At 34.1% G+C, this 17,163-nt stretch overlaps 1 protein-coding gene across 1 annotated transcript in view; it reads left to right on the forward strand.

Moving 5' to 3' along the window:
- The window catches only part of LOC144956411 (uncharacterized), a 24,003-nt gene that overhangs the window by 1,654 nt on the left and 5,186 nt on the right, over window positions 1-17,163 (forward strand). Inside the window, exons 2-3 of the mRNA XM_078886913.1 lie at window positions 791-4,667; window positions 5,329-5,664. Of these exons, the coding sequence (XP_078743039.1) occupies window positions 791-4,667; window positions 5,329-5,664 (4,213 nt within the window). The remainder of the gene's footprint in view (window positions 1-790; window positions 4,668-5,328; window positions 5,665-17,163) is intronic.

A 17,163-nucleotide genomic window follows, 5' to 3' on the forward strand; every position in this document is an offset into this window, starting at 1 on the left:
TATATAATATATATATATAATATATAATATATAATAATAATATATATAATAATATAATATATAATAATATATAATAATAATAATAATAATAATATAATAATAATAAAAATAATAATAATAATAATAATAATAATAATAATAATAATAAATAATAATATATATATAATAAAATAAATAATAATAATAATAATAATAATAATAATAATAATATATAATAATAATAAATAATAATAATAATATATAATAATAAATAATATAATAATAATAATAATAATAATAATAATATAATAATAATAATAATAATAATAATATATAAATAATAATAATAATTATTATTATTATATTATTAATAATATATATATAATAATAATAATAATAATAATAATAATAATATAATATAATAATAAAATAATAATAATAATAATAATATAATAATAAATAATAGTAATAAAAATTAATAATAATAAATGATGATAACATAATAATAATAATAATAATATAATAATAATAATTAATATAATAATAATAATAATAATAATAAATAATAATATAATAATAATAATATATAATAATAATAATAATAATTTCTTCCAGTACAACTTGACTATAACTACAAATCCAAACGTTTACTTTAAGAGAGACGTTATGACCATGTGACTCGGGTATTGCATTGAAGGAGGAGTCGCATCATATTTTGATAACGCTAGTAAGATCTAGTTCTAGGTACTAGCAAATGAAAAATAGCATTACATTGAAATAAAATATTAAACATATTATCTATTCTTTCCAGAAAAAAATGATCCGACTCAAGATTACCAACACGTCCAAACATATTATTTTCTTTATGATTTTGATTACTTCGCCAATGATTGCCCGGCGGATAGGGGCAGTGCCCTACAGTACAACACAACAAGACGCCACTGCACGTAGAGCTAAACCAGAATCTTCCCCTCATATAACCTATTCACGTTTTAAATTCACCGCTCCTGGAAATGACAGATATTTTCATTACGACAATAATGGACCTGTTGTGTCTGAGGAAATGACCAGGAAATATTCCTTGAATCTTGGAAAGGTCGACAAACATAAAGACAATCTCCATAGGCTTGGTGGAAAAGTTAGTGAATCCAGGATGTGGTATGATAGGGATTATGTTGACAAAGCAAATGCAGGGATGACGAGGAAATTGTTCAATCATCGACAAGACAAATTTAGTAACAGTTGGACTACATCCGGGATACTCAGAAAATACTTTGGACTGTGGCTTATGGACGACAGCAAAACAAAAAGGGAAGACAATTTTAATGATAAAATATTGAAAGGCACTGAATTGAAAGTCACGAATCGTCACAATAATAAAATCGATACTTTAATAAATCATCGAGGTAAACACATATCGAATGAATATATCGGAAAATATCGATTAAAAAACTCAAGAAAATCCCCTTTGAACCAAAATCCCAACCCCATCGCTGGGGGTTATCATCAATACAAGAGTCCAACCCCTAAAGACTTCGATGAGACGTTTGAAGACGCAGGAGACAAATTCTACTTTTATTATTACGATCCTGATGATATAAACGATAACACAAATTATTTACATCAACGTTCGAGTAGGATTAAGCAAGATGGTGACAAGGATCTACGTCTTTTACGAGAGGAGAAAATCAGTCCTCGGAACGGAGTGAGCCAAGGTCAAAGTTCAAAGTTCAAGTATGATAAGAAACGCAATGTTTTACCGACAAATTTGAGAGAACGTGTCTCAAGCACGGAGATGACTCACATCGGGGTTTTGTCAACGTTTTTTAATGAATTTAATCAAAGCAATAATTATAGCCAAAAATTAGATTTTAATTCTTCCGTAAATGATAAGAAGAATAAAAGTGGTAGAAGGGAATATGAGGAAAACTCAAGAGTATTGCGAGGATCGTTGAGCAAAAGTATAAGCAAAGGATCGTCACAAACTTCAACAGAGGCATCCACATCTACAATGTCAGATATCCTTTCAAAAACAACAACAGAAAAATCAGAACGACTTGACACAAGCGTGAAAAACCAAATCGTAGACTATGATGACGTCAAACCGGATATGACATCGTACCGTAGTTCCTTTGCGGGGTTTGCCCAGAATTCATCTTCTTACAGCAAAAACCCTCGTCAAATGGAGGACATGAATGCTTTGAATTCCAAATCGGATATCATGGCTCGATTATTGGGAGAAGATGGTAAAAGGCATCACTTTGTAAAATCCAACGATTTACAAGGTGAGAAAGAACTAGTCGATGGCGGTGACGACGACGACGACGAAAAAGAAGAAGAAGAAGAAGAAGAAGAAGAAGAAGAAGAAGAAGAAGAAGAAGAAGAAGAAGAAGAAGATGCCATTCTAGAAGATTTAACATTTAGTCCAAATATCAGTCAGAAAAATGAAATAAAAACAGGCATAAATACAACGAATTCCGATCGTAATGCTGGCACAATACAAAATAAGAATTTTGGTAGTTTTAGCAGCAAAACCATTCACCAAGATTTACTAATAAATAATGTAACCACTGATCCAAGTGTAAATGTTAAGATGGAAAACAAAAGTTTCAAAAATAGCTCTCATAGTTTTTCCACTTACCGTCGAGATAAAGAATTAAAAACTAACAAAAAAACATCAAAAAATGGGGATCCTACTTTGAATACTGACCAAAGTCTTGACAAAAATAGCCGTTTAAAACATACAGCCGCAATATTGATCGTTGACAATAAACACAATGGCAGCAACATTAATAGTTCTAACAAGCATTCTTCCAAAAATGCTAGTGCTTTAAATGAAGCTAGAAATTCACAAGAAACAAAAATATCAATCACTAAATCTAATTTATCAAACTTGACTCCAAATATTAACATGACCCGTAAGAACGAAGAATCCAAAGGTCGAGGAAACATAGAAATTAACTTCAATAAATCCATCCCACTTGGTCATCAGCAACGCATGAAAGTTTTGAACTCTACACCTGAATTATCTTTAAAGAAAGACACCGCAAAACCAGACGGAAGCACCACTCTAATCCTTGATAGTAAAAAAACAAAATATATCTCCGACGCCTCAGAGCTATTTATGCAATCTGACAAACTGTCAGCAAATATTATTCAAACCGTGGCCAAAAATATCCCCTATTTACAGGAGAACACTAACTCGACATCAAAAGAGAATAATACAACACGTGATATGAATGAAGAATCCCTTGAGGTGATAATATTATCTTCTTTCAAGCAACCTCAAACAGATTTTACAAAAATAAACGGGGAGAATGAAAGTCAGCCAATAAATCTGGAACAAAATAATCGAATTAAACGGAAACCCAGTTTAAATCTTAACGTTTCTATAAACCTAGATAACATGACAATGCCTGAAAACCTTTCCCATCATAGCATTTACAAAGAAGTTGACCAAACTGGTTCAAATCATGTTTTACACCCTTCACACATTTATTATTATTCACCGAAAAGCATTAGAGTTGGTGAAAATGACGAAGACATTAAGCAACCAGTAAAACCAAAGCATAAAAATGTAAACAAAAATTCATCAGCAAATGACCTTCGTCCGCTCACAGCTCCATTAAATTCAGACACGCAACAACGGTTTACAACAAAAGCATCTGTTCATAATGCTTTTAAATATTCTACAGTTTTACATAAAAACCAACAGAATAACAATCTAACGAAATATGCAAGGACAATCCAAGCTAGCTCTCGGCTTGTCAAATTGAAGAATTACTCACTTGAAGCTCAGAAAATAGATTCTACAACGGGTTGGAAATCGGAAAACACAGAGAATGGTTTGACAAAGTTGAAGAAAAAAGAGAATAATGTTCAATCTTCAAAAGAAAACCAACAAAATGGAAATTTCACAAAATATTACAGAGAGAAAAAACAATTTGAAGTGCCAACGTTGGGAAGAAATAAATCAACAGTCGCTCTCAGAAGTAAACAAAACCACAATGAGACGACCGAAGCATCCGAGAAGAAACCCAGACATAATCGGAGACTGATGCCTAGGAGTCAGTTTGTACACAAACTTACTCTTGAAGATTTCCCAAGCCTTATACTTCGTCGCCAAGCTTTCTCTGTGAGCGACAAGAACGATAACAATAACATAAAGAATAATGATTATGAAAACAAGAAGACCGATCATAGCAACACCAACAAAACCGGAAACAATGAGAGTGAACGCAGCGGAAGTGCATACAACAATATCAAATTATATGACAGTAGCAGCAGCGGCCGCAACAAAAGCTATAATCATGACAATCGCATCGTCACCGGCCGCAATAATGACAATCGCATCATCACCAGCCGCAATCATGACAATCGCATCACCACCAGCCGCAATCATGACCATCGCATCATCACCAGCCGCAATAAGAATGAGAAAACCAACAATGACCAAATCAACGACAACAGCCACAATCCTACGACTAACAATAACAGATACAATCACAACACAAACAACGAAAATGATGGTGACAAATATTACGAGAGCAGCAGGAAGGCAAAAAATACCAACAGCAACCACAGTTTGAGGGGCAGAGCAGGCGACCATGTCGACACAAAGGCCTTCAGCTTCGACAATGACGATGACGATAAACTGGTAATCAGCGCTGGAGAAGGTGATTTTAAAGGTAAGGGTCCAAAATGGAGTTGATTCTGACCTGTAGGGTCAAAGGAACAGTGGTAATTAACCTAATGGATGGCAATAATCAGATATTATTATTATTATTATTATTATTATTATTATTATTATTATTATTATTATTATTATTATTATTATTATTATTTTATTATTATTATTGTTGTTGTTGTTGTTATTGTTCTTGTTGTTGTTGTTGTTGTTGTTGTTGTTATTATTATGATTATTATTATTATTATTATTATTATTATTATTATTATTATTATTATTATTATTATTTATTATTATTATTATTTATTATTATTATTATTATTATTATTATTATTATTATTATTATTATATATTATTATTATTATTATTATTATTATTATTATTATTATTATCATTGTAATTGTTATTGTTGTTGTTGTTGATCATGATCATGATATATTTTGCTCAAAGAAAAGTTATGGTTATTGGCCTTGAAAGGCGTAAAATAAACATTTAGAATTTTGAATTTTGAACTTTGTGTGGGGTGGGCAAGAGAGGGGAGGGGTGGGGGGGGGGGAAGAGAGAGGGCAGAATGGTTTGAATAAAACGCATAGTCTTAAATCCAATGTGCTATCTCATAGTTTTAATCCAATACACTATCTCATCTTTCTCCCAAAATTTAGTACCGAGAATATCGGCTTACATGGCACAAAATTTCTCATTGAGGAAACCGGAAGAGTGGCAATTGAAATCGAAAGTAGACCCACAAAAGACAGAATCGACATTCCGCCAATCAGACAACAACAACAACGACGGCGCCCGTCACGGCACCAATGGAGAAACCCCCTGTCCCACGACTTGTAACGTGACAGAATCGAGTTCATACGGCACCCAAGGAGTGCAAATGCCACAACTACAACCAGTTATCCCACAATCCCGTGCTGCTGTGTCAGCTGTTCTGACGTCACATTTTGGACCAACCAAACAACAAATCATTCCGTTCGACTTGGAACTGATTGGTAAGTGTACAATGACGATAAAATAGGTCTTCAGAGCGTAGCCCCTCTCGTTATCTCATAGAAGGAACGAAGATGACGTCACTCAACTCTTTGTTAACATTTTAGACAGGCTGTTAGTGATTGGTAGAACGAAGATCACGTCACACAGGTCTTTGTTGTTGTTTTTTGCCATCCACGTTTATGGGTAATTCTCACTAAACTGTATTAGTCAGATTATAAAAGTTGATGGTTACACAGTTTTGCGTGTTGGTCCGTTATGCTTCCGGGTGGCAATGTTGTGAGCCCCTTAGCCAAGCGCATACTATCTATATGGTTAATGGTTACATGATACAGTTTTGTGTATTGATATGTACATTTGGCTGGTGCATGTTGTGAGTATTTTACCTATGTATTTTTTAGCATCAATGGAACTAATGAAGTTTGTTATTGATGACGGCAATGTCTAATGTTTGGGCGTATATTTGAATAATATTAACATTAAATGGGTTTAATTTCAACTTTACTAGAATAACTCTTATGATATTGCAACTTGATCTAAATAGCACTTTGATGTTGATTTGTCTAAAAGAATTCCAAACTCCTTTCTCATGATGTTTTCCACCTGCAAAATACAATACAAAATCATCTTCTTTAACTACTCCTTCTCCCTTCCACTTCGTTTCTGAGATTCCAAGGATGTTAATTTGGAACTTTTTCAGTTCTTGAATAACATTTTCAAATTTTCCAGAATGGTTTAATATACGTATAGATAGAATGCGCTTGACCAAGGAGTTCACAACATTGCCATCCGGAAGTATGACGGACCAACACACAAACTCTGTGTAACCATGAACTTTTATAGTCTGGTTAATACAGTTTAGTGAGAACAACTCACAAACGCGGATGGCAAAAACAATAACAAAGGCCTGAGTGAAGTCATCTTCGAACTATCTATAGATAGGATGCGCTTGGTTAAGAAGCTCATAACATTGCCATCCGGAAGTATAACAGACCAACACACAAAACTGTGTGTATCCATGAACGTTTAAAGTCAGGTTAATACAGTTCAGTGAGTTTTACTCATAAACGCCGATGGCAAAAAACAACAACAAAGACCTGAGTGACGTCATCTTCGAACTATCTATATTCCACGTGGCCAATGTGATTGTTTCATTTCGCACCAGTTTGAAACGTTCAACGTGTTCGGGACAGCTGATGTCCTGGGAAAGTTTGTTAGTGACGGTGGTTTTCCGTTGCCTTCCGTCATTGTTATTAGTAGCATTTAAATTATTGCATTTTAAATTTGACTGAGTTGTTTTTGATGTTTTCTTTGGCTTCTCTTTGTCTTTGTTTTTGTTTCCTTTCACCTTTATTTCCTCTTTTTGTTATTTTTCTGTATGTCTTGAATAATTCAAAAGATCTCAAAATGTTAATTATTTCTAAATTCGGTGTATTATTAATTGTGTGTCGTATTGTACGAAGATGTTGGGGTGAATAGTTATAACAATAATTAGGTGTTGTCATTCTCGGTGTTCATCGTTGACCGTTGTAATAAGATTAAAATAGCTCACTGTTGTTTTTTTCCCTTAAAATCGAAAAATGTAAACAAAAATGGCATTAAAAGATGATAAAATCCTTGCAAAATTTACAAAACTTTAAAATATCGCTCAATTAATTGTTTAAAATCCACGAAATTTCGTCAAAAACAGCACAAAGTCAGAAGAAATCCTCTGAATATGAAATAGAATTCGTCCCATATAGAAATAACACTTAAAACAGCCGTAAAATGCAATCATTTTAAGAGCTCTGTGAATGGCAGCCTTCCAGCGCTGAACACATTACACACCTCTTTTGTTTTATAGGGAATGAGATTAGCGGAAGAGTAGTGTCCCTTGATTGGACGTCACCCATAGTCTGCGGGGCGAGGACGAGAGACGCATGCGCACAACCAACATGACGTTCTCTCTCTCTAATAACTTTTCCGCCGGTGACGTCACAGACTATGGGTGACGTCCAATCAAGGGGCGCTACTCTTCCGCTAATCTCATTCCCTGTAGTAAAAATATTGTGCTTGAAGCTCCACCAAATACATAGCAATAGGAACTGGAATTTAATGAACGAAGACGGATACTATGAATGTTTCGGGTTTCAACTTTATCAACAAAACACGATAAGTGAAATACTTAAGAAGAACGAGAGATTTGAGAATGCCAATCAACAATCTCACATCGCTCATTCGTCTTTAGTGGTTCATTCAGTGTTTTGTTGATGAAAGGGAAACCCGAAACGTCCACATTATCTACCTGTCTTCGTTGATTCAAGTGAAGCTTTCAATCCATTGTCTATAGATAGTATGCGCTTGGCCAAGAAGCTCATAACGTTGCCATCAGGAAGTATAACGGACCAACACACAAAACTGTGTGTAACCTTGAATGTTTATAGTCGGGTTAATACGATTGAGTGAGAACAACTCATAAACGCGGATGGCAAAAAAAAAAACCCCAAAAAACCAAAGACCTGAGTGACGTCATCTTCGAACTATCTATAGATAGAATGCGCTTGGCCAAGGAGTTCACAACATTGCCATCCGGAAGTATAACGGACCAACACACAAACTCTGTGTAACCATGAAATTTTATAGTCTGGTTAATACAGTTTAGTGAGAACAACTCACAAACGCGGATGGCAAAAACAATAACAAAGGCCTGAGTGACGTCATCTGCATACTATCTATAGGTAGAACGAAGATGACGTCATTCGGGTCTTTGTTATTGGTTGTTTTTTTTTTTTTGCCATCCTCGTTTATATGAGTAATTCTCAGTAAACGGTATGAACAAGACTTTAACGTTCAAGGTGACACATAGTTTCGTGTGTTGGTCCGTTATACTTCCGGATGGCAATGCTGTGAGTTTTTTTTTATCCAACCGCATTATATCTATTGTGATGTATCGTTTCAAAGTGGAAGTCAGTAGGTGTCTTTGTAATTCTTTTATGTGCATTCTTACCTTTGTGTTATTGTACTTATCACTCACTCCCATTGTCATTGCCATTCTTATGATGGTGGAAATGAGTTTTTGTCTTTGTAATAGGACTGTAGTAACCAGCCTCAGTGTCGTTCTTATAGTGGTGGAAATGAGTTTTTGTCTTTGTAATAGGACTGTAGTAACCAGCCTCTGTGTCGTTCTTATAGTGGTGGAAATGAGTTTTTGTCTTTGTAATAGGACTGTAGTAACCAGCCTCTGTGTCGTTCTTATAGTGGTGGAAATGAGTTTTTATCTTTGTAATAGGACTGTAGTAACCACCCTCTGTGTCGTTCTTATAGTGGTGGAAATGAGTTTTTGTCTTTGTAATAGGACTGTAGTAACCAGCCTCTGTGTCGCTCTTATAGTGGTGGAAATGAGTTTTTGTCTTTGTAATTGGACTGTAGTAACCAGCCTCTGTGTCGTTCTTATAGTGGTGGAAATGAGTTTTTGTCTTTGTAATAGGACTGTAGTAACCAGCCTCTGTGTCGTTCTTATAGTGGTGGAAATGAGTTTTTGTCTTTGTAATAGGACTGTAGTAACCAGCCTCTGTGTCGTTCTTATAGTGGTGGAATGAGTTTTTGTTTTGTAATAGGACTGTAGTAACCAGCTCTGTTGTCGTTCTTTATAGTGGTGGAAATGAGTTTTGTCTTTGTAATAGGACTGTAGTAACCAGCCTCTGTGTCGTTCTTATAGTGGTGGAAATGATTTTTTGTCTTTGTAATAGGACTGTAGTAACCAGCCTCTGTGTCGTTTTATAGTGGTGGAAATGAGTTTTGTTTTGTATGGCTGTAGTAACCAGCCTCTGTGTCGTTTATATGTGGGAAATGGTTTTGTCTTGTAATAGACTGTAGTAACAGCCTCTGTGTCGTTCTTATAGTGGTGGAAATGAGTTTTTGTCTTTATAGGATGTAGTAACAGCTCTGTGTCGTTTTATAGTGGTGGAAATGAGTTTTGTTTGTAATAGGATGTAGTAACCAGCTTGGTCGTTCTTATGTGTGGAATGATTTTGTTTTGTAATAGGATGTGTAACCCTCTGTGTCGTTTTTTAGTGGTGGAAATGAGTTTTGTCTTTTAATGGACTGTAGTAACAGCTCTGTGTCGTTCTTTATGGTGGAATGAGTTTTTGTTTGTAAGACTGTAGTAACAGCTCTGTGTCGTTTTATAGTGGTGGAAATGGTTTTTGTCTTTGTAATAGGACTGTAGTAACAGCTCTGTGTGTTCTTTAGTGGTGGAAATGAGTTTTTGTCTTTGTAATAGGATGTAGTAACCAGCCTCTGTGTGTTCTTATAGTGGTGGAATGAGTTTTGTTTGTAATAGGACTGTGTAACAGCTCTGTGTCGTTCTTTATAGTGGGGAAATGAGTTTTTGTTTTTGTAATAGGACTGTAGTAACAGCTTGGTCGTTTTATATGGTGGAAATGAGTTTTTGTCTTTGTAATAGGACTGTATAACCAGCCTCTGTGTCGTTTATAGTGGTGGAAATGAGTTTTTGTTTTGTAATAGGACTGTAGTAACAGCTCTGTGTGTTCTTTATAGTGGTGGAATGAGTTTTTGTCTTTGTAATAGGACTGTAGTAACCAGCTCTGTGTCGTTCTTATAGTGGTGGAATTGAGTTTTTGTTTTGTAATAGGACTGTAGTAACAGCTCTGTGTCGTTCTTATAGTGGTGGAAATGAGTGTTTGTCTTTGTAATAGGACTGTAGTAACAGCCTGTGTCGTTTTATAGTGGTGGAAATGAGTTTTTGTCTTTGTAATAGATGTAGTAACGCTCTGTGTCGTTCTTATGTGGTGGAAATGGTTTTTGTCTTTGTAATAGGACTGTAGTAACAGCCTCTGTGTCGTTCTTATAGTGGTGGAAATGAGTTTTGTCTTGTAATAGGACTGTAGTAACCAGCTGTGTCGTTCTTATAGTGGTGGAATGAGTTTTTGTCTTTGTAATAGGACTGTAGTAACAGCTTGTGTCGTTCTTATAGTGGTGGAATGAGTTTTGTCTTTGTAATAGGACTGTAGTAACCAGCTCTGTGTCGTTCTTATAGTGGTGGAAATGAGTGTTTGTCTTTGTAATAGGACTGTAGTAACCAGCTCTGTGTCGTTTTATAGTGGTGGAAATGAGTTTGTCTTTGTATGGACTGTAGTAACAGCTTGTGTCGTTCTTTAGTGGTGGAAAGATTTTTGTTTGTAAAGGATGTAGTAACAGCCTCTGTCGTTTTATAGTGGTGGAAAAGTTTTTGTCTTTGTAATAGGACTGTAGTAACCAGCCTCTGTGTCGTTCTTATAGTGGTGGAAATGAGTTATAGTGGTGGAAATGAGTTTTTGTCTTTGTAATAGGACTGTAGTAACCAGCCTCTGTGTCGTTCTTATAGTGGTGGAAATGAGTTTTTGTCTTTGTAATAGGACTGTAGTAACCAGCCTCTGTGTCGTTCTTATAGTGGTGGAAATGAGTTTTTGTCTTTGTAATAGGACTGTAGTAACCAGCCTCTGTGTCGTTCTTATAGTGGTGGAAAATGAGTTTTGTCTTTGTAATAGGACTGTAGTAACCAGCCTCTGTGTCGTTCTTTAAGTGGTGGAAATGAGTTTTTGTCTTTGTAATAGGACTGTAGTAACCAGCCTCTGTGTCGTTCTTATAGTGGTGGAAATGAGTTTTGTCTTTGTAATAGGACTGTAGTAACCAGCCTCTGTGTCGTTCTTATAGTGGTGGAAATGAGTTTTTTGTCTTTGTAATAGGACTGTAGTAACCAGCCTCTGTGTCGTTCTTATAGTGGTGGAAATGAGTTTTTGTCTTTGTAATAGGACTGTAGTAACCAGCCTCTGTGTCGTTCTTATAGTGGTGGAAATGAGTTTTTTTTTCTTATGACTAACACTTGTCGTCTTAAGTTGGAAATTTTCTTTGTAATAACTGAGTACCACTCTTCTTTTATATTGGAAATTTTCTTGTAAGACTGTAGTAACCACCTCTGTGTCGTTCTTGTGTGAATGAGTTTTTTTGTAATAGACTGTATACCCCTCTGTGTCTTTTAGTGGTGAATGGTTTGTCTTGTAATAGACTGTATAACCAGCCTCTTCTTTATAGGTGAAATGAGTTTTGTCTTTGATAGACTGTATAACCACCTCTGTGTCTTTTATAGTGGTGAAATGTTTGTCTTTGTAAAGGACTGATAACCACCTCTGGTCGTCTTTAGTGTGAAATATTTGTCTTTGTAATAGACTGAGTAACCACCTCTGGTCGTTCTTATAGTGGAAATGAGTTTTGTCTTGTAAAGGACTGTAGTAACCAGCTCTGTGCGTTCTTATAGTGTGAAATGAGTTTTGTCTTTGTAATAGTGTAGTAACCACTCTGGTCGTTCTTTATGTGGAATGATTTGTCTTTGAATAGAGTATAACAGCCTCTGTGTCGTTCTTATATGGTGAAAGATTTGTCTTGTAATGACGTAGTAACCACCTCGTGTCTTTATGGTGGAAATGAGTTGTTTGTAAAGACTGTAGTAACACCTCTGGTCGTCTTATAGTGGAAATGAGTTTTGTCTTGTAATAGGACTGTAGTAACCACCTCTGTTCGTTTTAGTGGTGAATAGTTTGTCTTGTATAGGACTGTATAACCACTCTGGCGTTCTTATAGTGGTGGAATAGTTTTTTTGTAATAGACTGTATAACCAGCCTCTGTTCGTTCTTATAGTGGTGGAAATGAGTTTTGTCTTGTAAAGGACTGTAGTAACACCTCTGTGTCGTTTTAAGTGGTGGAAATGATTTTTGTCTTTGTAATAGGACTGTATAACCAGCCTCTGTTCGTTCTTATATGTGAATGAGTTTTGTCTTTAAAGCTGATAACTTGTGTCTTCTATATGTGGAAATATTTTTTCTTTGTAATAGGACTGTATAACCAGCCTCTGTTCGTTCTTATATGGTGGAAATGAGTTTTGTCTTTGATAGGACTGTATAACCACCCTTTCGTTCTTATATGGTGGAAATGAGTTTGTCTTTGTAATAGGACTGTAGTAACCAGCCTCTGTGTCGTTCTTATAGTGGTGGAAATGAGTTTTTGTCTTTGTAATAGGACTGTAGTAACCAGCCTCTGTGTCGTTCTTATAGTGGTGGAAATGAGTTTTTGTCTTTGTAATAGGACTGTAGTAACCAGCCTCTGTGTCGTTCTTATAGTGGTGGAAATGAGTTTTTGTCTTTGTAATAGGACTGTAGTAACCACCTCTGTTCGTTCTTATATGGTGGAAATGGTGTTTTTTTGTAATAGACTGTGTAACAGCCTGTGTCTTCTTATATGTGGAAATATTGTTTGTTTTGTATATGACTGTAGTAACCAGCCTGTGTCGTTTATAGTGGTGGAAATGAGTTTTTGTCTTTGTAATAGACTGTAGTAACCAGCCTCTGTGTCGTTTTATAGTGGTGGAAATGAATGTTTTGTCTTTGTAATAGGACTGTAGTAACCAGCCTCTGTGTCGTTCTTATAGTGGTGGAAATGAGTGTTTGTCTTTGTAATGGACTGTAGTAACCAGCCTCTGTGTCGTCTTATAGTGGTGAAATGAGTTTTGTCTTTGTAATAGGACTGTAGTAACCAGCTCTTGTGTCGTTCTTATAGTGGTGGAAATGAGTGTTTGTCTTTGTAATGGACTGAGTAACCAGCCTCTGTGTCGTTCTTATAGTGGTGGAAATGAGTTTTTGTCTTTGTAATAGGACTGTAGTAACCAGCCTCTGTGTCGTTCTTATAGTTGGTGGAAATGAGTTTTTGTCTTTGTTATAGGACTGGTAGTAACCAGCCTCTTGTCGTTCTTATAGTGGTGGAAATGAGTTTTTGTCTTTGTAATAGGACTGTAGTAACCAGCCTCTGTGTCGTTCTTATAGTGTGTGAAATGAGTTTTTGTCTTTGTAATAGGACTGTAGTAACCAGCCTCTGTGTCGTTCTTATAGTGTTGTGAAATGAGTGTTTGTCTTTTAATAGGACTGTAGTAACCAGCCTCTGTGTCGTTCTTATTGATGGGGTTGAGTTTTGCTTTGTATAGGCTGTAAGTAACAGTTGTGTCGTTTTATAGTGTGAAATAGTTTTTGTCTTTTATAGATGTGAGAACAGCTCTGTGTCTTTTATAGTGGTGAAATGGTTTTTGTTTTTAATAGGACTGTAGTAACCAGCCTCTGTGTCGTTCTTATAGTGGTGAAATGAGTTTTGTCTTTGTAATAGACTGTAGTAACCCGCCTCTGTGTCGTTCTTTATGGAATGGTATTTTGTTTTATGATGTGAAATTTTTTCTTTAATGGAATGAGTGTCTTGTTTGTGGATGAGTACAGTTGTTCGTCTTTGGTGTAAATGGTTTTTGTAATAGACTGTATAACCAGCCTCTGTGTCGTTCTTATAGTGTGGAATGAGTTTTTGTCTTTGTATAGGACTGTATAACCACCTCTGTGTCGTTCTATAGTGTGAAATGAGTTTTCTTTGTAATAGACTGTATAACCAGCCTCTGTGTCTTCTATTGGTGGAAATGAGTTTTTCTTTGTAATGACGTGTAACCACCCTCTGTGTCGTTCTTATAGTGGTGGAAATGAGTTTTTGTCTTTTAAGTAGGACGTAGTAACCCACCTCTGTGTGTTTTATATGGTGGAATGAGTGTTTGTCTTTTTAATAGGACTGTAGTAAACCAGCCTTGTGTCGTTCTTTAGTGGGGGAAAATGAGTTTTGTATTTGGAATTGTGTGTAATAGCCTATGTGTTGTTTTTAGTTGGAATGGTGTTTGTTTTTTAAAAGGGAGTAGTAACAGCCTCTGTGTCGTTTTTATAGTGGTGGAAATGAGTTTTTGTCTTTGTAATAGGACTGTAGTAACCAGCTCTTTTGGTCGTTCTTATAGTGGGAAATGAGTTTTTTCTTTGTTATAGGACTGTTATAACCAGCCTCTGTGTCGTTCTTATAGGGTGGAAATGAGTGTTTGTTTTGTATAGGACTGTAGTAACCGGGCCTCTGTGGTTTTATAGGGGTGGAAATGAGTGTTTCTTTGAAATTTGGACTGTTTACAGCCTCTGGGGTCGTTCTTTAGTGGTGGAAATGAGTTTTTTCTTGTAATAGGACTGTTAAACCCACTGGGTTCGTCTTCTGTTTTATTATTTTTTAATAAAATTACTTATCCCCCCAAATTTTATATAACAAACTATTATTAAATTATAAAAATACAAATAAACTTCATAACTACCCCCCCAAACTTATACTAAAAACTATTATTCAAATTAAAAATAAAAAAAAATTTCCATACTACCCCTCACATATACATAAAATATTTTTCCATCTTTAAAAAAACATCATTATAAAACCCATCCACATTACTAACTAAATTTTTTTAAAATATTAAATTACATTAATTTATATATTTACTAAAATACATTTTTAAATCTTATTATTTCCAATCTATAATTCAATTACCAATTTCCAAATACCCCTCACTTAATTCTAACAAATCTTTTTTTTGAAATCTTTTATTACTTTATAATATTATTAAGAAACCATCACATTTTACATCTTATTTTTTTAACATATAAAAATACAAATAAAAATTACTTTTTTCCCCCCTCCTCTGATACTTTTTTAATTTTTTTCAATCTAAAATTCAAAAACAATTATTACACCCCCCTCTTAAACAACTAATCTTTTTAAAAATTTCAATTTTAAATTACTTTTATTTCCCCCACATATATTTAAAAATTATTATTTCAATTAAAGTATATTTAAAAAGACTTTCGTAACAACCTCTTTGTCTTTCTTATATTGTTGAAATTCTATGAAAATACTTTTCCACTTCCTTAAAACCCATCACATATTCTATTAAAATATTATTAACATATAAATTCAAATTCTCTTCCTTTATTAACCATCCACATATACTTTACATTATTTTATTTGACAATATTTAATTCATATAATATTCTTATTTAACCCCCCACATTTACTATCAAAAATATTTTCCAATTAAAATACAAATAAAAATTCCTTAATTAACATCAATTTTCTAACATATGATTATTAACTTCTAATTATTATCATTATTACATATTAACCCTCACATTATTTAACATATCTATTATTAATTATATTTTACTTTTAAATTCATTTTTAACCCATCCCTATACTTAATATTATTCAAATCTTAAATAATTCTATATTCAAATTATTTCATTATTAACCTTTCCACTTTTTCTTACTTCTCTATTATTCCCATGTAAATTTTGTAATATTACATATACCACCTTCCATTAATTCTTATTTTTTTACATATTATTTTCCCCAATTTAAAAATAAAAACCCCCTTCATATTCCTTATATACTAACAAATATTATTCCATTTCTAAAAATCAATATACCACTTCATACTACCCCTCATTACTATACACATATTATTCCATTCTAAAATATAAAATCACATTCTCAACTACCCCCCTCCACATATACTAACAACACTATTATTCCATCTAAAATACAAATAACATCTTCCATACACCCCCTCCACATAATACTAACAACACTATTATTCCCATCTAAAAATACAAATACCACTTCCATACTACACCCTCCACATATACTAACAACACTATTATTCCTCTATAAATACAAATACCACTTCCATACTACCCCATCCACATAAACTAAAACACTATTATTCACCATCTAAAAATACAATACCAATTCATACTTACACCCTCCACATATATAACAACAATATTATTTCCCATTAAATTACAAATAACACTTCCATACTACCCCTCACATATACTAACAAACACTATTATTCCCATCTATAAATACAAATACCACTTCCATACTACTCCCTACATATACTAACAACACTATTATTCCATCTATAAATACAAATACAACTTCATAATACCCTCCACATATACTAACAACACTATTATTCCATCTAAAAATACAAATACCACTTCATACTACCCCTTCCTTACATATACAACACTATTATTCCATTAAAAATAAAAAACATTTCCCATAATACCCTCACATATACTAAAACACTATTATTCCCATCTAAAAATACAAATACCACTTCCAAAACTACCCCTCCAATATATAACAACAATATTATTCCCATCTATAAATACAAATACCATTCATACTACCCCCCTCACTTATACTAAAACACTATTATTCCCATCTAAAAACAAATACCACTTCATACTACCCCTCACATATACTTAACAACACTATTTTTCCATCTAAAAATACAAATACCACTCCATACTACCCCTCCACATATACTAACAACATATTATTCCCATCTATAAAAAAATACCATTTCCCATACTACCCCTCACATATACTAACAACATATTAAATTCCCATCTAAAAATACAAATACCACTTCCCACCCCCTCACATATACTAACAACACTATTATTCCCATCTATAAATACAATAACCACTTCCATACTACCCCTCCAATATACTAAAACACTATTATTCCCATTATAAATACAAATCCCAAATTCCCAAAATACCCC

Source organism: Berghia stephanieae, chromosome 11, assembly GCF_034508935.2.
Source record: "Berghia stephanieae isolate SIO BIC M18660-M18661 chromosome 11, UCSD_Bste_1.3, whole genome shotgun sequence".
Lineage (NCBI taxonomy): Eukaryota > Metazoa > Mollusca > Gastropoda > Nudibranchia > Aeolidiidae > Berghia > Berghia stephanieae.